This window comes from Tauraco erythrolophus, chromosome 7 (genome assembly GCF_009769465.1).
Source record: "Tauraco erythrolophus isolate bTauEry1 chromosome 7, bTauEry1.pri, whole genome shotgun sequence".
Taxonomy (NCBI): Eukaryota; Metazoa; Chordata; class Aves; order Musophagiformes; family Musophagidae; genus Tauraco; species Tauraco erythrolophus.
The window spans coordinates 344,579-367,661 of record NC_141471.1 but is presented as its reverse complement, the minus strand read 5'-3'; the positions used below and the strand labels follow the sequence as shown (position 1 = coordinate 367,661).

The 23,083-nt window shown below is 55.2% G+C and overlaps 2 protein-coding genes across 3 annotated transcripts in view; one reads left to right on the top strand and one right to left on the bottom strand.

Annotated features, from left to right (window-relative positions):
• Positions 1 to 15,751, top strand: part of DHX30 (DExH-box helicase 30) — a 40,285-nt gene extending 24,534 nt beyond the window's left edge. For both annotated transcript variants that reach the window (XM_086614767.1, XM_086614766.1), the window contains 16 exons: positions 193 to 548; positions 1,368 to 1,494; positions 2,203 to 2,352; positions 3,362 to 3,514; positions 5,017 to 5,838; positions 7,187 to 7,265; positions 8,078 to 8,182; positions 9,310 to 9,485; positions 10,732 to 10,938; positions 11,315 to 11,396; positions 11,930 to 12,123; positions 12,205 to 12,364; positions 12,664 to 12,821; positions 13,286 to 13,389; positions 13,568 to 13,707; positions 14,412 to 15,751. In XM_086614767.1, the coding sequence (XP_086470893.1) occupies positions 193 to 548; positions 1,368 to 1,494; positions 2,203 to 2,352; positions 3,362 to 3,514; positions 5,017 to 5,838; positions 7,187 to 7,265; positions 8,078 to 8,182; positions 9,310 to 9,485; positions 10,732 to 10,938; positions 11,315 to 11,396; positions 11,930 to 12,123; positions 12,205 to 12,364; positions 12,664 to 12,821; positions 13,286 to 13,389; positions 13,568 to 13,707; positions 14,412 to 14,647 (3,249 nt within the window). In that variant the 3' untranslated portion in view covers positions 14,648 to 15,751. The remainder of the gene's footprint in view (positions 1 to 192; positions 549 to 1,367; positions 1,495 to 2,202; positions 2,353 to 3,361; positions 3,515 to 5,016; positions 5,839 to 7,186; positions 7,266 to 8,077; positions 8,183 to 9,309; positions 9,486 to 10,731; positions 10,939 to 11,314; positions 11,397 to 11,929; positions 12,124 to 12,204; positions 12,365 to 12,663; positions 12,822 to 13,285; positions 13,390 to 13,567; positions 13,708 to 14,411) is intronic.
• A 6,369-nt stretch (positions 15,752 to 22,120) lies between these two features.
• The window catches only part of MAP4 (microtubule associated protein 4), a 133,878-nt gene continuing 132,915 nt past the window's right edge, over positions 22,121 to 23,083 (bottom strand). The window contains exon 23 of the mRNA XM_086614822.1: positions 22,121 to 22,194. Within this exon, the coding sequence (XP_086470948.1) occupies positions 22,121 to 22,194 (74 nt within the window). The remainder of the gene's footprint in view (positions 22,195 to 23,083) is intronic.

Genomic DNA, 23,083 nt, shown 5'->3' with positions numbered 1-23,083 from the left:
TTCCCTTTCTTAAGAAGTAATGGCAGGAGGAAAGCTTTAACTTTCTGCAAGTCCCCTTTCTTTCTCTTTTTCTGTGGGATCTGAAGAACTTTTGCTCCGGCGTTTCTCTCCTGTAGCAATGTGGTTTTGGTCTCCCACAGTTCCCCATCTCTGTCCGTGTCCTGCAGCTAACGGGGCCTTTTTCTGTTGCAGGGCTGGGGTTTGCTGGGGCCCAGGAACGAGCTCTTCGATGCTGCCAAGTACCGGCTTCTCGCGGACCAGCTCGGCTGTCCCGATGAGAGGTGGTGCTCCGAGGGCAAGTGGCGCTCCAAGTCTGGCCCTTCTCTCGCCGACTTGTCCACCTGCTGGCGACGGATGGAGCCGGATGATTCCATCCAGCCCATGGAACAGGGCAGGATGCCGAAAGCCATGAGGAGAGAAGAGCTGGAGGAAGGGGAGCTAGAGGAAGGGGAACTGGAGGAGGGAGAGCTGGAAGAAGAAGCCATCGATGTTTCTGATTACCTACCTATGGCACATCAGGACGCTCGAACCCCGGGCAGAGACGCAAGGTACGTCTGCCCGACAGCTGCTAATCCAGGGCAGTAAAGAGGGATTTTTCCTTGGAGCTGCTGCACCCCTGTAGTTCCTCACAGTTGAGCTGCAGCTGCCCACGTTGCTCATGTGGCCTGTAGATGGGCCACACACTGACTGCTGTACCATTTGTTATGTGAGCAGTACTGGGGCAGCCTGGTCTTGTGCCCGACTCTCATCACAAGGGAATTCACAGACATCTTTTCTGGATCTGTTTGGATAGGCTGCTGCCTGCTTGTTACCTGCCTTTCTTGTTCTTCTGTGCCTGAAGAGATTTCCATTCCCAGAAATGGTGGGGGTGTGCACTAAGACCTGGTTTGACCACCCTGGCTTTGAGGGCAGTATTAATCTGGGCCATTTCATCACCATACCTGTTTGCTTGACTTCATATTTTACAAGCCCAAATATTTGATATTTTTTTTTTAATGGCCAATAGGAGTAAGATCGTTAAGAACTTGGTGGTGGTGGTTGTTTTTAGGGATGTTCTTTGGAATCAGATTTACTTATTTATTTATTAACATCAACAGATTTTAACAGATTTATCTGGTTTGTAGTGCTAGTGTATAGGTTTGATTGCTTCGCAGTAGGTGGCCTTATTGGGCTGGGTGATTGTCCCATGATTGTCCCAAAAGCCTGACAGGTTTCAGTAGCAAGATCCAACCTGACTTTTCAGGTGACCAAAGTTATCTGTGCCTTTAACTTACTCAGTTTGAGACCTCAGCAGCAGACCTGAAGTGAGGTGGGTCTGAGCACAGAGTGAGTGCTTGTGGATCAAAATGTTCTCATCTTCTATCTAGCCGAGGAGGGAGTTCCATTGAAATGACAGACGACAACACTGCCATCCGTGCCCTGACGCAGTTCCCGCTTCCCAAAAATCTCCTGGCTCAAGTGATTCAGATTGCAACCTCTTCCTCCACAGTCAAGGTAAGGTGCTGTTTGACCCCTGCCAGGGACAAAGCTCAAGGGCTCCAACTGGAATCACTTTGGATGCTTTTCTTGGAACTGAGGAGAGAAGGGAAATTAAAACTAGCCCTAGAAAAATCAGCCTGAAGAGCAAGGAAAAGCCTTTGTGGTGAGAATGGAGGAAATGTCTTCATAGAAGCATGAGGAATGTTGTTACTTGAGGCCAGGGCACTAGAGGAGCTGCTGTCTGAATGAAGGAGAATATTTTCTAAGGTGATAAGTTTGCATTTCCTCATACATCTGCAACGAGCACAGTTCGTGTTACTCGGAGCAACGTGTAATTTCTGTGCTGACAGAATCTTTCCGCAACTTGATTCTTGCCAGTATCTGGTGAGCCTCCTCCTTGGTATGTGTCACTCGCCTCCTTCCCAGACCTCCTGTGCTTCCCAAACAGTAGTTGTGCTCCACCCTGTAGGCTCCCAGTGATGTTCTCCATGCAGCTGTCTGCCCTCGCTTCTGCTGAGCCAGTGCCTTGTGAGCTGGGACTGAGTAAACCTGTTCTAGTGTACTGTTCCAAAAAAAACCAACAAACAAAAACCCAAACAACAAACAACACCCCCAGGAATTTAAGCTCTGCTTAGAAGTTTTGGAGTGTGTTTGAGAATTCCTGCCTAGTTATGTAGGCTCTTCACATCTCCCCCAATCCGGTGATGTTTACATGCCTTTTAGGAGTACATGCAGTTCCGTACAGTGGGCACCAAGACCAAGATCTGCAAGCTGACGCTCCGCTGGCCCTGTCCCATGACTTTTGCTGCCAAAGGCCGTCGCAAGGTGGAGGCAGAAAACAAAGCAGCAGCATTGGCCTGTCAGAAGCTCAAGGTAAGTGCACGTGGCTCCTACATCCTGTGTCTACAAATAGAGGCTCCTCGCACTCGACGCACCATATTTGAGCCTAATGGGCTGATGCCTGAAACTTTCTGATCTTTGACTTCATACTTGTATTTTTGAACCTTAGGATTCAGTCCAAACTGCTGTTGTACCCCTCTAGTGTCTAATCTGTGATGACCCCTGTAAGGGTTTGTGCTCGATTTTTGGGCCCTCAACGAAGCGACGTGTAGGGATTGCCCTGGAAGCGTCAGCCTGTTCTCTTGGCCACCTTGCTGCTGCCCACTAAGGCAGACTGTCTTCCTGTTCTTGTTGGTGGACTAATCCAGACACGTTACTGCAATAGTTTTGTTACAGACTCGAGAGTCAGCAGAGAGGAAGTCCAAGAAGATAGTGTAGGACTTATTACTGAATTGGCACAACACACCGGAACCATAGCAGGAGAGTTAACAGCCTTGCAACAGGGTTTTGTCAGATACAGTTGTGGCTGCTGTTTCTTCGGTGGGTCTGTTTAAGACCTTCTTGGGAGTGTCGTGTTGGAGGCAGGTAGCAGTTGGCTCCAGAGTGTCTGTTTCACCAGGGTGAAACAGATGGGATCATGTCTTGTTTCTTGTCGTGGCAAAAGCAGGAAGTGGTGGATTTGGGATATGGGGTAAGGAGTTAGCCTATCCGAACTTATACAATCCCAGAACGGTTTGGGTTGGAAGGGACCTCAAAGATCACCCAGTTCCAGCCCCCTGCCACGGGCAGGGACAACCTCCACTGCACCAGGTTGCTCAAAGCCCCATCCAGCCTGGCCTAGAACATTTCCAGGGATGGGGCAGCCTCAGCTTCTCTGGGCAACCTGTGCCAGTGCCTCAGCACCCTCAGAGGGAAGAATTTCTTCCTTAGATCCCATCGAAATCTCCCCTCTTTCAGTTGTAGGACCCATGTGCTCCGTGTACCAGCACTTCATACTCGGCAGTCTTGTGTCTGATAGTGGTGTTTGCCTCTCCCTTTGCAGAGCCTTGGCTTGGTGGACAAGAACAACAACCCCCTCAGCCATGCCATGTACAACATGACCTCACTCCGGGAGCTTGGTGAGAACCAGAGGAAACCCTGCCACATCAAAGTCCCCGAAGCGACCCTGCGCAAGATCGAGAACTATCTGAATCACGTAAGGCTTGCCCAGCTGTCCGAGAGCCACCTTTGGCTGATCCCATTGAACTTCAGGAATTGCACGTGGGTTGAGCGCTCCATGTCAAAATGTTGAGGGAATTCATGGCTTGATAGTTTGCCACAAAAACTCGTCAGTCTCTGCTGACCTTTGGGGAATGGAGACCTTTTCTGGGCAGTTGGCCTTCTCTGTGTGCATCTGGGACGTTTGCCTGTGTTATTTGGGTTTTGGGATGTTATGGAGGGCAGTTTTGGCTCGCTTAGAGCCGCCTTTGCAGGCTTATGGATGCTGCCTCATGCAGGTGTTGGTTCCATTAAACTCTGGTTGTGCCTCGTGGCTTTATGAAGACCAGGTGCTGGTACTGGCACGTTTCTCTTGGGAGTGTCTCTCATGTTATTGTACATTAGTGGTGGGTGCAGGTCCCCAGGCACCTGGTGGGGCTTTCACCCAGGAGATCCCTCCTCTTGGAGGACCAGAGGTGAACCCATGGGAGCTGCACCAGTGCTGAGACAGGGTTCCTTAGGAGCATTCACTGTCAAGGCAGGAGTTAGCGCTGAGGTAAGATGAGTTTGAGCATAGCTCAGGTACAAATGTGCGTGGCTTACAGAAGTCACTTGAAAATAACACCCGTGTTTGGAAGTTGGCAAGTCACTGACGGAATACTCTCGGGCCTGAACAGTAAAGATCTCGGATGGTCTTTACAGTATCTTGCAGAAGTGTAAAGGGAATGAAGCAGTAGTGAATGTCCTAGAGAGGCAAGGCTGTGCCTACAGCAGCTGCTTCTGAATGACCTGCTGTAAGTGGCTGAACTAAGGGCTAGAAGAGTTAGGAAAACAGAACATCTTGAAGGAAGTCGCTCTGTCTCACACGCGTACGTGAACGTGAGCTGTCGCAGCGTGCGTGGAACGATTGGCTTTGCGACTTGGAATAAGGCTCAGTCCAAAAGTGCTGATTTGTAGCTCAGCTTTTAATCCTGCAAACATCTGGGCCAATGCTTTGATTTGTGTTCTAAACGATTCCTGACCTATTGTTGCTCCTTTCAGTTCTTCCTGTGGGATGTGGGACTTGCGTTTTTTCTGTTGCCAAGATAGGATATTTCCGGCTTAGCCCAACGCTTACGTTTTGTGCGAGTTACGCGTCGGGGCGTCCCGAGGGAGAGAAGGGTGGTGGTGTAACTTGATAGTTTCCAAAAGCTGTCTTGGAGGGGCCGTCGCATCACGTGCATGCAGCGTAGCCACTGACTTGGGGAGCTTAAGTTCCTGGTCTGTGCCTGTCAGTTCAGGTGCCAGGGATGCAGGGAGGAAAAAGCAGGGAGCTGCCCAAGTTAATTCACACTTTAAATAACCCCGGTTCAGAGTGTAAGTGGCTGAGTAACCTAAAATCTCGAGAGACTTTGGCAAAGCTGATCTGGCTGAGTCTGTTCCAGGCGCTTGTTTCTTTCTGTCTTGCTCAGGACTGGTACTAATCTTTTTCTCCCTGCCAACTTTCTCCATCTCTCCCAGTATCCGGTGGACATCAGGGAATCCAGGCCCCGGATTGCTGATGACATGATGAACCTGAGCAAGGAATCTGGTGCGATAAGTGATGCAATCACGGGGAAGACATACATACCCATGTTGGAAGCAGAGGAAGTGCGCCTTAGCCAAAATCTCCTGGCCCTCTGGAAAAGGAGAGGATCCTCGTGGCAGGAGAGCCACCCACTGCCAGTAGATCCTCACAAGGACACCATCCTATCAGCCATTGAGCAGAACCCTGTAGTGGTAATAGCAGGAGACACAGGCTGTGGGAAGACCACGAGGATCCCTCAGCTCCTGCTGGAACACTACATCCTGGAGGGACGTGGCGCCCGCTGCAACATAGTGATCACCCAGCCAAGGAGGATCAGTGCCATCTCGGTCGCCCAGCGCGTGGCACAAGAGTTGGGTCCCAACATGAGGAAGAATGTGGGCTACCAGGTGCGGCTGGAGAGCAAGCCACCCGCCAGAGGAGGAGCCCTGCTCTTCTGCACCGTGGGCATCCTGCTGCGGAAGCTGCAGGGGAACCCCAGCCTGGAGGGTGTCAGCCACGTCGTGGTCGATGAGGTCCACGAGCGAGACGTCAACACGGATTTCCTGCTCATCCTGCTGAAAGGCATCCAGAAGCTCAACCCTGACCTGCGCCTGGTCTTAATGAGCGCCACAGGAGACAATCAGCGGTTCTCACATTACTTTGGGGATTGCCCTGTGGTCAAGGTGCCGGGTTTCATGTATCCGGTGAAGGAGTACTACCTGGAGGAGATCTTGGCCAAGCTGGGTCGGCACCGACACCGGCACTACGAGATCAAGGTGGGTATGCTGCGTGGTCTTTGGGCCGTTTCCCTTGGATGGGGCACTGACTTCTGATGTATCAGCATGGGAGAGTTTGGACCTGGAACTAGTCCCTCTTTCCCATGGCTGTTGGACAGTGTGTGCTCAGCTTTAATACCTCCATCAGCCCTCGTGAGGTACAATCAGCTTGGTAGAATCCCAGAGTGTTTTGATTCAGTTATGGACAAAGATGACTTCAAATTCGGGTCTGAAGTTACTTTTGTGCCTCTTGGATGCGAAGTTCGTTGATGTGTGAGTAAATGAACAGCTCATTGTACCTGTGTATGAACACACCTAGATGCAGACTGGAATGTTGGTGGGCTCTGTGCACACCTGCTCCGGGACCAGGATGGTTCTGGTGCTCAGCAGTCTGTCACCTGCTCACCGTCCTGCATGACTGAGTTCCCTGATTGCTGCTTTTTGTGACTGGCCTTACTGGTCTACTGGAAAATGCCCTCCAGACATGGACTCCTTGCTGTGGGTGGTGTCACCTCAGTTGTGGGGCATGGTGTCAGAGAACCGTTGAGGTTGGCCAGGACCTCTAGGCACTTTCTAGTCCGACCTGCTGGACTGGAAGCTGTCAGCCCATTTCTCCAGCTTGTAGAGGTCCCTCCCTATGGCAGAGCAGCCGTGTGGCGTATCAGCTGCTTCTCCCAGTTTTGTACCATCAGCAAACTCGACGAGGAATCGCAGAATCCCAGAATGTTAGGGATTGGAAGGGACCTCAAAGGATCATCTAGTCCAATCCCCCTGCCAGAGCAGGACCACCTAGATCAGATCACACAAGAACATGTCCAGGTGGGTTTTGAACATCTCCAGAGAAGGAGACTCCACAGGAAGGTGTCCCATTGCCTTCAGGGCAATCTTCTTGTTTCTCTCATGGCTGGGATTTTTACCTGAGCTTTTTAGATATGTTCCAAATTACTGTGAGATACAAGAACTAGCGCTCTGCGCCTGGTGGATTTGAAGTCCCAGGTGCATCTGGCACAGTTTTGTCCTCAAAAGTTTCATGTTAATTTTCGTTACTTGTTAGGTGCTGTTCAGTAGAGGTACACAAATCTCAGTTCGCTTCCAAGTCTGGAGAACGGGAAAGGGACTGTATGTTTTCACTGCACAGCAGAGGGGAAACTGGCAGCAGTTGTGACCAGAGCAGGTTGCAGATGGAGCCAAAACCTGGCTCCTGAGGTTCCTGGCTCCTAGTCCTGGGCAGGCTGTCCAAGTACAGGCATTTGCTCTCTCCAGAAGATGCTCTGGGAGGCTGTGTGCCTTTCTGCTGGCTGCTAGGTAGCTGCTCATTTATCTGCATGTGTCCTCCTGTTTTATCCAGCAATCAGATGATGAATGTGTCCTTGATCTTGATCTGATCACTGACCTCGTACTCCAGATTGATGCTCACGGAGAACCAGGTGGGTTCTGCCTTGCCCCCTTGCTCTTTCCTTTTGCTGGGGAGGGGGGAAAAAAGTGAACCTTGCAGAGCCCAGGCCCTTTGCAGAGAAAACATGATGCCGAGCTGACTTCTGCAAGGCCCGCTTGAGTTCCTGTTGAACTGAGTGGTCTCGAGCAGTGTAGCATGAGCTTGAATTCCGAGTCTTTGGCTAAGACACCATCTGAGTCCTCAGGGTCTCAGTCTTGGTGTCCTGAGGTACAGCTGTTCCTGGGGGGGGGGGGAGGTGAAGGGCAAGACCTGTCTGTGCTCCAGCACTTGCAGCCTTGTGCTGAACAATTTAGTTCTTTTTCAGTACTGGAGACACATCCCTGTTAAATCTTTGCCTGGGAAAAGTGATGATTTTTTGGAGGAGGCAGGACTCTCAGATGGCTTTGAGTGTTTCAAAACTTAGTAGAAGGTAGTCACTCTAAAAATACAGTAGCCTGATTTCTTTCTGGCTTTAAAACCTTCCCCTGACGAGCCCCCAGAAGCAGACAGCATAGCAGGTATGAAGTCTAGACGAGCGTTCCATTGGGTCTGTCTTCCCAGAATGGCTGTATCTGTCATTTGTTCACGATGCATATGATGCTGGTTTCCTTAGAGATCAGCTGGTGGGGGATATCACAGACCAGAGCCCTGCTTTTCTTTGGATTTCTTGGCCTAAAGGTTGCTGTGGACTTGGGGAAACAACGGGTGTCCCTTCTGTGCAGCAGAAGCAATTTCTGTGTCTCTGGCTGGAGAAAAGTGCTTGGATTTCTAGGTCACTTGTTCTCAACTCCCATTCTGTTCCAGGTGGGATCCTCTGCTTCCTCCCTGGTTGGCAGGAAATCAAAGGAGTGCAGCAGCGCCTGCTGGAGATGCTGGGATCTCAGAACAGCCGGTACCTCGTCTTACCAGGTGAGGTGGCAGCGCCAGGCCTTTTCTCCCCAGGGTTCAGGGAATGGACAGGCAGTTGAGTTGATGAGCCCCTTCAGCTGTTGCACGCAGAACAAGCTTGTGTGCTCTGATGCAGGTACTTGGTGTGTAATGGTGCGTGTTAAGCACGAGTAACTCCTGCTAGCAGAGGCCATCCAAACCTGTACCTGGTCAAAGAAATCGGCTTCCTGTTTGTTTGCCTCCAGCAATTCAGAATTGGGCAAGGAGGAAACTGCGAAGCTCGGCGTTGCTGTAGCTGCATGCGGAGCCTATGTAGAGAAGATCTCCAGGATCTCTTTTGTGCAGTGGAGATGTACTCTGTGGCTCAGCTTTGATGAGTGAATTTAACATTGTATATCCCAGGAGGGAAATTTATGACAAAAGCCAGTATTACTCTGCAAAGCTGTAAGATTTTGGGGTTGGTTTGTTTGGTTTAATTTATTTTTTAATGGTCCTCTCTACTCCATGTCAAATAAGGCCAGCCAGGAGCACAGTTTCAAGCAGCTCAGTTGGTAATAAATGCAGATGTTCTTCTGTGAAAACTGCGTGTTCTTGTGCTCCCCTGCTGTTCTGGGCAGGCGCCGAGAATTTCTCTGCATCACTGATGTGTAATTGGGCAAACATGTGATATAAGAGAGTTACAGGCCCTTGCTGATAACCATTTTTGACCAAGTGAAACCAAATGCCAATGAGGATGCCCCATTCCCCTGCCCCGTAGGCCTTTTGCAAAGGGGGAGCTGCAGAACTGGACTGTGGGAGGGACTGGGACTTCTGCTTGGGGCCCGGGGGTGTTGTGGTGGTGCCATTAGCCTTGCTGGGCCAGGTGGTGGTCAGAGCTCCTGCTGGTGTTGAGCCATAGGTTGAAGTAACTGAAATAAGACCTTCCCAAATGAGAGGTGGAAGATTTTTCCTGGGGTCTGGCTGGCAGGAAACTGCTAATGATGACCATCAGTATTACCAGTGGTAATACTGGTATTACTCATCCCTGCCCCCAGTTTCTGGAAGCAGGAGGTCATGGTACAAAGAAAGGGTGGAGAATCTCTGCCCACCCTGGCCTCGTACTGCAAAGCAGCTCAGCAGGGCAGGACTGACTGTTTTTTATCTCCTAGTGCACTCCAACATCCCCATGATGGACCAGCAAAACATCTTCCAGCGGCCACCACCTGGTGTCAGGAAGATTGTCCTGGCCACCAACATTGCTGAGACCTCCATCACCATCAATGACATTGTCCACGTGGTGGACAGTGGCACGCACAAGGAGGAACGCTACGATTTGAAGACCAAGGTACCGATGCTTCCTCACCTCTAAGAGCATTTGGGACATACTGGAGCTAATGGATGTTTTCAGAGCAGCGTTTGAGATGCCAGTAGTGGGACGATAGAGCTGCATTGCATTTGGCCCTTGGGGCATGGGTGCCTTGTCCCTGTTTGGGGACAGTGTGTTTGACTCATTCGGAGTGTGTTTTCCTTTGCCAGGCTCCCTGCCAGGCTTCCCATCAGCTTCTGCAGAGCAGGCAAAAGTGTGGTGTCTTCAAAGAAATTTAAGGCGAATCCTCCTCCCTTCCCATCTCTCTAACATCTGTAACTTTTCCATTTGCTTTCTACCTTTTCCTGTGATTTCATAGGAATCACAGACTGGTTTGGGTTGGGAGGGACCTCACAGACCATCCAGTTCCAACCCCCCTGCCATGGCCAGGGACACCCTCCACTATACCAGGTTGCCCAAAGCCCCATCCAACCAGGCCTGGAACACTGCCAGGGATGGGGCAGCCACAGCTTCTCTGGGCAACCTGTGCCAGTGCCTTACCACCCTCAGAGGGAAGAATTTCTTTCTTATATCCAATTTAATTGGATATTAAATTAAATGTATTTTTTTTTCTTATATCTTATTTCATCATAAACTGCTCCTACCTGAAGCTATCTGGACCCAGTGCCTTAGCCCATTAGTCAGCTTTACGGGCGGGAGGGCTTTGCACTGCTCTCGGGCCGCGTTTCTGGGGGCGTCGGGCCCTGCAGAGGCTCTCGTGCCTACTTTAGTAACAGCATGAAGGCAGCTGTGCTGCTGTTGCTCTTGGAAGAAAGGAATTCTGGCTGTATGCTGCTGCCCCTTCCCCTCCCCGTGCTAGAACGGCGATTCACGCTTTGGAGCAGTTCTGGTTTAAACCCAACCCTTTTATATTTGCCTGGCTGTGACCCAGTTGGTGGCAGAACGCAGACCCTGCAGCACTGGTGCTGATGGAGGGGAGGCAGGGACCGCGCTCCGCAGGGCAGCGTGATGAGCCCCGTGCTGTGGGCACAGGGCAGGCCTCCAGCAGATGGCAACAGGGGCTCATCCATGCGCTGAGCAGCTCAGGCCTTCACCTAGAGACCGGCATTGCGAGATGCAGGAGAAGTAGGAAAGATTTCCCTTGCCCTTTTAGCAGGATGGTTGATCAGTCGTGAGGAGTCTGAGGTCTGCGGACCGGATGGAAAGCTGCGTTTAACCAGGACAGAGAGCCGTGAGAGCATTCATGCCTCATCTCTTCTCCTAGGTGTCCTGCCTGGAGACGGTGTGGGTGTCCAAGTCGAACGTGGTGCAGAGGCGAGGGCGCGCTGGCCGCTGTCAGTCGGGGTTTGCCTATCACCTCTTCCCTCGCAGCCGCCTGGACAAGATGCCGACTTACCAAGTTCCAGAGATCCTACGCACCCCACTGGAGAACCTGGTGGTTCAGGCCAAGATCCACATGCCAGAGAAAACGGTAAGCACAGTACGTGCTGGCGAGACTGCGGCCGACTGGAGCAGCAGGACATGACCTGCCTGATGCCACTTCCAGAGATGTGATTTGACCCCAAACACGAGTAGACACCGATGGCTTCAGTTCTTGCTTTCCTAAGAGCATCGCTGTCTTGGGAAGTTAAGAGCAGGAAGTGCACAGATTTTGCAGAGTATGTCTAAAATCCTCTGCAAAAACGGAGAGGGCTGAGCTCATACCCCTGTAGGCAAAGGAAGAGGGAACCGTGTTGCAGTGTGGGGGCCTGGGGCAGGGCAGTGGGCTCCCGAGGGCTCTCCCATGCTCCTGTATGGCAAACGTGGTCTTTTTTTTCCCCTTTTCCCTTCCCCCTGCTGTGTTGCAGGCAGTTGAATTTCTCTCCAAGGCTCTGGACAGCCCTGACATCAAAGCTGTGGATGAAGCAGTGATCTTGCTGCAGGAGATCGGTGAGATAACGCTGTGTCCTGGTGTGGGTGTGATGGAAACATGTTTGTTGCCTAAACACAGGAGGGTGGGAGTTGGCACAGGATCATGTGGGACAGACTGGGCAGGATTGTCCCTGGGTAGGGATGGCAGCTCGTAGGGACTTCCCAAACCACATGTGTTGTGGTGCTGTTTTATTTCCCACGCTGCTTTGCTCAAGAAGTGGGGAGAATTTCCCAAGGTTTAAAAAAAAAAAGGGGGGGGGTGAAGGGACGACAGAGAAAGAAGTAAAGTTGTGATCTGAGTTCATAGCTGGGGTCGTGTTGATTGTCATCTGGCTGTTACAGCCTTTTCTTTGGCTTCTAACCTCCAGTTAGAGCTGGGAGGCTCTGGGTGCTTATTGCAGGCAGCTGTGCCATGTGCCTCTTCGGGAGGTTACACCAAATCTCCCCAGTCCAGTAGATGGGTTCTCCTGGCAGCTCCTTGAAGCCACTGGCCACCACTTTGGCCCCGCTCAGAGCTGATGGATGTGCCCTCGTGGGTGGCTCTGTTGCAGGAGTGCTGGACCAGCGAGAAGCCCTCACCACTTTGGGCAAACGCCTTGCCCAGATCTCCACAGATCCTCGGCTGGCGAAGGCCATCGTCTTGGCGTCCATCTACCGTTGCCTCCACCCTCTGCTCGTCATCGTTTCCTGCCTCACCCGGGACCCCTTCAGCAGCAGCCTGCAAAACCGTGCAGAGGTGGACAAGGTGAGGAGCCCTTCCTAGAGGATGGTAGAAAGCGGAGAGGGAAGGGGCTGCCGCTTGGCTGACATGTGTGTCTTCTCCCAGGCCAAGGCTGTTCTGAGCCGGGAGAGTGGGAGCGATCACCTGGCGTTTGTCAGAGCTGTGGCAGGCTGGGAGGAGGTGCTGAGACGCAGAGACAGTCGTGCCAGGGATAACTACCTGCAGGACTATTACCTGTATGGACCCAGCCTTCGCTTCATCAACGGTGAGTGCCGGGGGCCTGCTCCTCCCTTCTGTCCCCTGAAAAGGCTGAAGCACTGGTGAAGAACCTGGTGGAGAAACGGGGTGGACTGGGCAGGTGACTGCTGGAGTGGGCACAGGTTCTGGCTTTGGCACTCAGGAGTGCAGGTGTAGCCCTGGGGGCCAGGGAGGCTGCAGGCAGGACAGGTCTCCTGTCCTAGTGCCGAGGCTGAGCCTCCAAGGCTGCCCTGCTGGGTTATTTCATCCACAGTGGGGTGAAGGAGAGGATGAATCTCATTCCCCGGGGCTGTCTCCTCCCTGCAGGCCTTGTCAAGCAGTTCTCCGAGAACCTCTACGAAGCCTTCCTGGTGTCGTCCCCATCTGACTGTACCATGCCCTCGTCCGTGTGTAACCAGTACAGCGAAGAGGAAGAACTCGTCAAGGGAGTCCTCATGGCTGGACTCTACCCCAACCTCATCCAGGTACCGGCTCCCCGCTCTGCTGTCACTCTCCTGGGCTTGCTGGTCCCTGCGGGTGGCACAGGGAAGCGTGGAAGTGCCAGAGACACTTAGGCTCTCTTGGGAGCATGTGTCCTAGGCAGGCTGCCTGCTTGTGCTTCTGCCATCTGCTCCAGTGCTGTCCCTGGATGCCTCCTCGTGAGGAGTGGCCCCCCCAGCCTGCGCAGGTCCATGCTTGGGTTCTTGCAGCTTGGTCTGGAAGCCGTTGAGGTGGCATCTTCCTCCTCCTGTTCGCTGCCTCTCGCGTGGCGTTTGGTGACTGCCGGGTCTGGTCACCCCTGCGTACGTACTCTGCTAGCACAGCGTTGCTGCTGGACGCAGAGGAACGTACCTGCCCCTGCACACATGTGGGAGGGACAGCTGGGTTGGCTGCTTGTGGGCAGTGCCCACTGGTCGTGCGGATGTTTGATGTGCTCCTCTCGTTCCAGGTGAGACAAGGCAAAGTGACCCGTCAAGGGAAGTTCAAACCCAACAGCTACGCGTACCGGACAAAGGCTGGCACCGTTCTGCTCCACAAGTCCACAATCAACAGGTGGGTGATCCATGTGTACGTCTGTGACCGTGGGAGGGTGGGGGCCCCACGCCGTGCACCTCGCAGCACCAGCTGACTGTGGTGAGGACCCCGGTGCCGCCTCCGACACGTGTGCCAGCACCGGAGTGCAGTGCACCCGTGCCCGTGGCTGACGAAGCTGTTGCCCCTCCCTGTGCAGGGAGGCGTCCAAGCTGTACAGCCGCTGGCTGACGTACTTCATGGCCGTGAAGTCCAACGGTGGGGTGTTTGTGCGGGACTCCTCCCAGGTCCACCCGCTGGCCGTGCTGCTCATGACTGACACTGATATCCACGTCCGAGGTGAGTGCCGCAGCAGCCACGGGGCCAACGCGTCCGCCTGCACCACTCCTGGCACCCCCGGCACCCCGCTCCCGCCTCTGTGCCGCAGGCTGAGGGGCTGCAAGGTGGCTGCCCCTCCTCTCCTGGGAGCAGCTCTGCTTCTTCCCTCGGCCCACTGTCTTCCCTGCTTTCTGAGCCCCTGGCTTTGGGCTGGGAGTCGTCACGGGGCCACAAAGGCGATAATCCGGGAGCTGTTCTCAGCTGGAGCTCTCCAGGGAATCGGGGAAACCGAGCCACAGGCAGCTGAGCAAGGAGGCTTGTGGCTGGAGGCTCGTTCTTGGGGAACGTGGAGTTGAGCTGGTCTTCAGCCATGACTGGTGTGTGTGGGGAGGAGCGAGCCCTTCTCCCTCTGGATGTGTCGCGTTAGCCTGTGGGGTTGTGGCAGCGCTGCGGTCCGTCTCCAGCCCTCGAGCTCAGACGGGCTGTGCCGTCAGTCACCTCCTGCAGGGAACAGTGCGGGGATCCCAGTGTGACGGGTCAGAGTGCTGCCTGGCTTTTGTGGGAACTCTTGGGCCCAGTTGAGTCCCGGATTCTGGGCTAAAATGCGTGTGGGGTGGAGCTGCACCGCTCCTGGTAACGGTGGTGGAGAGGGCAGAGCGGGCAGCGCCGGCTGGAGCAGCTCAGCACCATTCCTGCTTCTCACCTCATCTCTTCTTCCCACCAAGATGATGGCTGGAGAGCAACAGTCTCCCTGACCGACAGCGACCTCCTGGTGCTGGAGGGAGACTCCTACACCATCCGCCTCCTGCGTGACTTCCGCGTGTCGCTCTCCAAGATGGTGGAGACGTGCCTGTGCTACGAGATGGCAGCCATCCCTGGGGACCTGCACCACCAGCACAGCCAGCTGCTCGACATCCTGGTGGATCTGCTCAAAGGCCCTCCCGGCAGCTTTGGCGCTTAGGCGGAGCTGGAGGATTGTGTGGGGACTTGTAATTTGTATAAAGATGTTCACAAATGTTTATTTAAATAAAGTTCTATTTATCCCTTGTGAAGTCATCTCTCTCCATCCTAGAAGATTAATGTTGTCTGAATCTCCTGCTGTCGGCTCCGTGCATGGTCACCATGTAGGAAGAACCAGCGCAGTACCGCCTGGAATGGACTGGGAGTGCCGACGGACCCCGGCGTGAGCTTCGTGGACACCCACCTCCTCCGCTCTCCACAGCGTCAGTCCCCGAACTGGAACGTGAGGACGCAGCTGCTGCGGACCGTCCTGCGCCCCATCCCCACAGGGCCGGGCTGGAGCAGCTCTGGTGCCGGAGCGACTCCCGGCTCACGAGGAGGACGGATGTCTTGGCTTGCGGCTGTGCCTGCACCCCGGGCCGGGCAGAGCGTGGATCCAGCAGCTCCGGTGCAGGGTGGTGATCCTGGTCGTCTTCACTCTCCCCGCGCCGGGTGCCCCGAGGACATTGGAGGGGAGGAAGCCCTGAAGGCTCCAGATGTTCCTGATGTTCCGCGCGGGATCTCTGAGCCTCACAGCCGTGCCGTGCCGCCCCACGGCGCGAGCGCAGTCGGGGCGTTGAGTGTGAGATGGGACTTGTTGTTCCCAGTCTGCCTGTACTTTTTGTCCTCTTGCGTTATTATTTTTTTTTTTTGTTATTCTTTCTTGTTCTCCCTACGTCAAGGAGGCCGGATCCCTGGAACTTGTGCAACACAGGACGTGATTGTAGGTGCCAGTCTGCCTGTGAGCGCTTTCTCCTGCGGGAAGCCAGGAGCATAGGCACAAAATCCTTTGTTTTCTATGAACAGGGACCATATTTCTGTGGAAGGAGGATCGCGACAGCGTTAAGTGAGAAACCTGGAGTTCCATGCCAGCTTTGCCTTGGATTCCCTGTCAAACGAAGACAGTGACCTACCTCACAGGGCTGTTGTGAGGCTTCGAGAACGTTTGTAACGCGCGGGAGCCCTCGGGCCGGACATTTCGGGAGAGGAACAAGCACTTCCCACTTGCTCAGTGGCGCGGAAGGGCCGTGCCGTCGCCGATGGAAGCGGCGCGGGGCTGCCGGCGGTGCTGGAGGGAGGGCCGGCTGCCGCTTTGCCCAGCAGCTGAGCGAAAGGCGGTGGCAGGGCCTGGCATCGTTTGTTTTTATTCACCATTTCTTACGCTCTTTGTATCTGACAGCGGGGCCGGCTTTGCCCGCGCCAGCCGGGGCGCCTTCCCCCGGGGAGAGGAAGCGGCAGAGCTCCGTGAGCCGAGCGCGGGTGCGAGGAACGATGGCACGGGGGTTCCTGCCCCGGCAGCGTCCGCCTCGCTCGGCATGGCAGCCGCCGTCCTCGGGGGCCACCGTTTGGTTCTCCCAGTTATCTACTAAGATTTAATTTACTCGTTGTGGGCTTTAATTAACGGAACCGTGGCCTCTGCCCTCTGAGCTGACGTGCCGTGGCGGAGGGTGTGCGGCAGTCCCACAGCTCCGGCGGCTGTGGGCACAGAGCACAGGGCTGGGGGGGCCGAGGGCCAACTCCAGCAGCGGGAGCCGAGGCCGGAGGTGTTTCTGTTCCCCGGGAGCCTCCCGACTCCGCGGGGCCCCGGGAGTCCAGCAGCCGGCGGTCACTCGGAACTTCTCATCTTCATTTCACTTGCTTGAGGTTGTCACTATTATTTGACCAGTGTTTGTTTCTTTTGGCCTGTATAATGGGCAGTATGGTTTTCCCTTCCAGCAGGTTTAAAAAAAAAAAAAAAAAGACAAAAAAAAAGACTAAGCTATTGTCTAAATGGTTCAGAACTAGTGTGATAATGGGATACTTCAGTGGCTGTAATGTGATACTGGATCTTTTTACAACATAGATTAAAGACAATAAAAAGGGATAGAGTAGTAACTGCCTCTGTCCTCTTCATTCTTTTTTGCTATTTATTTTTTTTGCGATAGCTGAGCCAAGTCTGAAGCCTGTTGTTGGTTTCTTGCTCCTTTTCCTGGGAGGAGGAAGAGCAGCGGTGCTGGCGAGGGGGGTGTTGGGACCCCGGCCTTGCTCTGCACCACTGAGCGATGGGGGTTAGATGAGACCTAAGGGAGAAATTCTTCCCTCTGAGGGTGCTGAGGCACTGGCACAGGTTGCCCAGAGAAGCTGTGGCTGCCCCATCCCTGGCAGTGTTCCAGGCCAGGCTGGATGGGGCTTTGGGCACCCTGGTGTAGTGGAGGGTGTCCCTGCCCATGGCAGGGGGTTGGAACTGGATGGGCTGTGAGGTCCCTTCCCACCCAAACCATTCTGGGACTCTGTGACTGTGTTGCCCCAAATCTGAGGCTTTTTGACCCTGCAGGTGCCCGAGCTCCTGCAGAGGGGAAAGGTGCCATGTCTGTGGGGGTCTGGCATTAAGGGGCGGGGGTTATGCAGGTGGCGGATGGGCGGTGGAGGCAGAGGGCTGTAGTTCTGCAGGAAGTTAGAACCTCTGGGAGTGAGAGCTGAGATGAAGGGACTTGGGGCCGGGGGGCACAGGCATCCCCGGGCACTGGGGCTTCCAGCAGCTATCGGGGCACTCAGGAGCACTGGAGTGTGTCCTGGTGCTGCTGGTGGCCAGAGGGGAACCACGGCAGCCGGGGCTGCCCAAGGGGGGGTGATTCCTGCAGCAAAGGGGAAGGGGACAGGAGGTGGCTGCTGCGGCTCAGGGCACAGGGACATGGGCAAAGCCTTCCTGGGTGACTGGTAGCCATGGGCCAGCACCCTGTCAAGGGCCGGGCTGGTTGGGATCTCGGGCCGCATCCATCCCCCCTGAACCCAGGTACAAAACCATTCTTTTTTTTTAAGAGCGAGGTGGGGGATGGCCCCCTGGAGCCCCCCCCTTTAGTCACAGCTGTGCTCAGGACCGCACACTCCGGGTGGGACTGGTACAAGGATGAAACCTCCAGGTTGGTGCCAAGGCAAACGGTGTGAGTCTGTGGCTGTGCCCACTGGCTCGGGGTGGCAGCAGGAGTCTGGCAGCAGCCCAGAAACCCCCTCTGCTCCAAGCCCAGGCTGGAGGAGCGACACCAGGGAAGGGGAAATTTTCCAGGGGTTGAAGGCATCAGAGATGACAAAAATTCCTTCACCCCCACCATTATGGCTTCCTCTGCCACGAGCAGGACAGCAGGTGCCACCTGACTGAGGGGCAATGGCTTTAAACTGGAAGAGGGGAGATTTCAATGGGATCTGAGGGAGAAATTCTTCCCTCTGAGGGTGGTGAGGCACTGGCACAGGTTGCCCAGAGAAGCTGTGGCTGCCCCATCCCTGGCAGTGTTCCAGGCCAGGTTGGATGGGGCTTTGGGCAACCTGGTGTAGTGGGGGGTGTCCCTGCCCGTGGGAGGGGGGTTGGAACTGGATGGTCTTTGAGGTCCCTTTCCACCCAAACCGTTCCAGCATTCTGGGATTCCATGACTGCCCCAACATCCTCCCACCCCCCCCACAAACTCACGCCCAAGCTGAGGAGGAACATCTAGAAGCTTTATTTATTTCAACCCTTTACAACAGTAAGAACCACAACATCAAATCAGGAAATGTTGCTAAGGAGACGACAGTCCTACAGCCCCTCGCAGGAGGGCGAGACCGACGGGCAGAACCGAACCGCTCTGGATTCGCGCGGCGGCAGGAGGGGCTCTGCCCCGGCCCCCCCCCACCGCAGCGCGGCTGTCTCAGGCCTTACCCGGGCACGAACCCCCTCCCGGGCCCTCGCCTCCCCCCCCCAGCACCACCCACCCCAGTCCAAGTACGGCTCACCCAGCAGCACCCCCTCCGCGGGCAGCACGGTGCGCCCACCGCCGCAGAGGAGACGGTGCCGCCGCCGCGTCATCCTATGACACGAAATAATAATAATATTACGTCACATTTAGAAAACACTTTACACACTGCTCACACCTCACAACAGCCCAGTGAGGTAAGTAGGATCATCCCCACCTTGCAGATGGGGAAACTGAGGCAGAGAGGTTAAGCGACTTCCCGAGACCACGGAGGGAGCCGAGAGCTGGGATCAGCCCTCCTGGGTGCCGCACCCCGAGCCCCCCGTCTCCAGCCACACTGTCCGCCCCCTCCACGCGGTCATTTCCCCCACTATGTCGTGACTCGTCGTACCTACGTTACGGGGTAACGGAAGCTGCGGGCGATGCTGAATGCTGGGGGGGGGGGGGACGATCACAGCGGGGGCGGGACGGGAGTCTCGTGTCTGATCTCTTATTCGAGACACCAGCTGGTGGCCAGCGAGACTCGGGCAAGGGAGATGTGCAAGGCAAATGCTTTACTCGAGCTGGATTTCGGGTGGCGAGGAGGAGGAGGAGGAAGGAGAGACGGAGCACGCTTTCCGCTGCTGCCTCCCGTAGCAGTTTTCCACCCCACCCGCGGGCTGCCCCGGGCCAGGAGGGCTGTTGGGTGCCGTTACTCCCAAGCCTGGAGGCTCTTGGCCTCCCGACGGCTACGGCTGCTCCGCCGTGTGCGTCCAACAGCCGTGCCCAGCGCGGGAAGGTCTCGGCCCTTCCCTCCTGCCACAGGCAGGGAGGACACAGGAGCCCCTGCCACCTCCCAGATGTCACCGACAGACGTCAAATTCCTGCCCTGTTCCAAGAAAACTAGAAATTCTGCCTGAACGACACGAACACACGAGGGTCCCAGAGCCCCACTCACACACCGACGCTACGCGGGGCACAACGGGGTCAGCGGAGAAAACTACATTCAGTTTGTGGTCAGGACTCCGACCCACGGGGAGGTGGGTGCTGGGAGCAGCCGCGACTCCAGCGTCCTGCTCCGGCGGCCTCAAGCCCCCGCGCTCAATTACTCAAATGTACTTGAACAGGAGAAAAAGCCCCAAAGAAACTGTATTTGCCACTGAGACGCAGGGAGATGCCAAAATCCGGCAGCTGGGCAGCCCGGGGAAGCCACCTGCGGGCTGGCAGCCAGGGAGAAACCCCAGCCCCTGCCAGAAAGGAGCTGCCCCCCCACCCCTTCCCACTGCTTTCTCCAGCTCCAGCAGCTCCGACACCTCCAAGCCAACACTCGCCCTGACCCTGAGTTTGGGAAAGGCCTTTGCTGAGCATCATGCCCATGGCAGGAGCAGACTCCGGCACACGTGGAGCGCGGTGCTGCCCACACCACCGCCATGCCCCATCCAGCGGGGACCGAGCCCACCGGTGCCCGACGTCTCCCCACTTCCCAAAGCTCCGGACTGCTCCTTCCCGCTCCTCCGTGCCACCTTCCCCGAGAGCAGCGTCATGCCAAGCGCAGCCGCAGCGACCGCCAGGACCCACCCGAGGCATCACGTACATTCCAGTCGCATCTAATTCAGACCACAACTCTCATTTTTTTTCCACCTCCCCCCCAAGAGAATTTGCTGCCTCCTGCCCCAGATGAAGCCACCGGCGAACACGGCTCCTTCCCCCGCCCTGTCCCCGGGCGGGCGCTCTGCCAGCCACCAGCTCCTCGGCAATCTTCGTTTAAGGTCTCAGCACTAATGAGCTCACTCCCACCTCTCCAGACAGAGGAAACTAAAGTCATTTTCACCACACATGGATCTCTTCCCAGGCTAGCACTATGTTTCCTTAAAATAAAATAAAAAATATTTCCCTATTAGAACTGAAGCTGTCCTAGAAAAAAAAAAAAAAACAACAAAAACCACACCAAAAACCGAGTGTATCTGGATCGAGTTTGTCGGCTAAACACAGGCACAACAAGTGTTAGAGAAAGTGGCACAAAGCACGGGTCGGTGGGTCAGCGCTCACCCGAACCGCGCGAGGCTGGCAAGGGTTGGGCACCTTCGGAGACGCGCCCGGACGCCGCCGCCGCCGCCGCATGCGGATGTGACAAGCCTTATCCAAGACCATCGAGCAGTCAAAAAAAAAAAACCCCACCAGCTAAGCACAATGCGGAGGGAGACGGTGGCCTTACTGCCCCTTGGCAGGGTGCCAGGGGTTTTTGGGCTTTTTTTAAATTTTTGTTGTTGTTGTTGCAATCTCACAAGATAAAGTGCACTGTTGCCACTTGCCAACCTCCTGCGCCACCTGCCCCGAGCCCAGACCCGGCTGCCTCCCTCTCACCGGGCACCTCACCCCACGGGCACCCAGGGCAGAGCAGCAAGAGGAACGCGACATTCCGGCGCCCACCTCCTCTTTGGTTAACCACGAGCGCCGCCGGACTCTGCCAGCCCCGGCTGCTGCCCCCCGACACCGACTGCCCCCCAACACTGACATCCCGGCTCCTGAGCCCGGAGGTGGGCTCCAGCCTCCACACCAGGCAGTGAACGGGGCTCCGCGCTCACCCTGCGGGCACAGCACCCTCTCGCCAGCGCCCACCGACCCTCGCCCGGAGCGGACGGACGTTATTCCCGGGGGAGCACAGCCCCGGCCCTTGCCTTGCGCGGGGATGCGCCCGCTCCCCTCGCAGCCCCTCTCCTCCAAACTTCCCCTCACTTCCAAGCGCTGGAAAAAACCCGAACCACAACAACCACCACCCACCCCGAGAATGCCAAGGGCGAGCTGGTGTTCGGAATTGAGCAGTAGGAGCAAGACGGAAGCGTCCGAAGGGGCGGTGATATATACCGCGGGGTGGCATGCGGGGGGCGGCGGGCAGGGGGGCTCCGCTCGGCAGAAACGGGGCGCGCAGCGCACGGAGCGACCGGCGCTGGGATTAGAGGGATGTGGCACGGAGGGGAGAGGTGGGGAGGAGGAGGAGGAGGAGGAAGAGGAGGAGGAGGAGGAGGAAGCACTGGGAGTTTTGTCGGGTATATATAACGGCCCCTTTCAGGTGCAAATCTGCATGGCTTATTTGAATTTGTATTCCGAGGAAAAAGCACTTATGAAACTAGCAGACGACTTTGATGCAAACTAGTACGTTTTAATGCCATTTTATTAGAAATCATGCAAACTTTAATATAAAAAATACAAGTGCAATAAGAATCTTTGTGTGTAAATACAGATGCCGGGTTATCGTGTCGTTATCGGCTTCCCAAAGAAATATTCCCACGAGCACGAGAAGCCGCAGGCTTCCCTCTGCCCCCTCCTCGAACAGCCCCCCCAGCACCCGCCTGGTTCAGTTCACTTTGATCCCAGTGGTTTGTTATTCCGCCTTTTGTTTGTTTGTTTTCTCTCCTTTTTTTTTTTTTTTGCTTTAAATTAGTTTGACGACCCAAGAATGCGCTTTTTTTTTAAGATTTATTTACATTTCATTTCTTTAGTGTCATTTGCAACACGGAACGAGGAGCTCACACCTCAGAGTAGGTCAATCTCCTTCCTAAGTCAGAGCTGCACCTCCCTGGCACGGGAACTGCCCCCCCCTGCCCCGCGGGGTGGGAGGTGGCCGTTCCCTGTCCCCTTCTCGCCCACCTCCGCTCCCACCGGCCACGCTCAGCCCGACGACACGGTCACCCACACACCAGCCTCTGCTAAAACACCGCGCGCGCACCACGGACCTGCTTCTGCCTCGCCACTCACCGCCTGCGATAAACCGGCAACTCCGCCGCGCCGGCGGCCTCCTGCCCTTCCTCCGGCCCTCCGGCCCTGGCTGGGGAAAAACAGAACCGCCAGGGCTTTGGCTGCAAAGTTAATAAATAAACCGTCATCGCCTCGCTAACGCGCAGAAGGTCCCGGGTCCTCCCGGGCCGACGGGAGGTTTTACGAGCATCGATTCACCGCGGCTCGTTGCAGCCAACACAGGTTTCATCTGATCTGTTACAGCAAGTTTTCCTTTAACGTTTTTCCTTAACACATTCTTGTGCCTTTCATTTCAGACATGGCTTAATCCCGTGAAATTTGCTCCATCGTTTTTAAAATATTTAAAAAAAAAAAAAAAAGCAACAACCAACAACAAAAGAAGTTACGATTGCTGGATATGTCAGTAAGAAGCCAGCGCTGCAGCAGCGGTTAATGTCTCTACTCTCCTACGGTCAGGGAAAGGAGGAAAGAGAAAAGGAAACTTCGCGTGGGTTCGTAGCACGGTAAGTCATCAACACGTCGTCACAAAGAATAAAAGGTTAAAGTCAACAGTTAAAACAGCCTAACGTGTGTTTATAATATATATCATCATCAAACAGGATCGGCAGAAACTGAAGCGGCGAGGAGGAAGAGGATGGTTGGGTGTTTGTTTTTTTTTTTTTAAAAAAAAAAAAAAAAGAAGGAAAGAAAGATCGATCACAGCTTATCCCTGTTAACTCCGGCCTGGCTTCAGCCACCAGCAGCCCCGGCGCGCTCCCACCCAGCCGCCCGCCCCGCCGCGGGCCAGCGGGCCACGGCCCGCAAGTCGCCCGACGCCCGTCCCCGACGCGGCGCTAACGCTCGCTCCGGCGTCCCCCTGAAAGCCGCCGGGACGCGGCGCGGAGAGGGAAGGATGCCCTTTCCGGCCAAGAAGGGACGCCCGGAGCCCGGCACGCTCGGGCAGGGACGAGCCTCCGGGA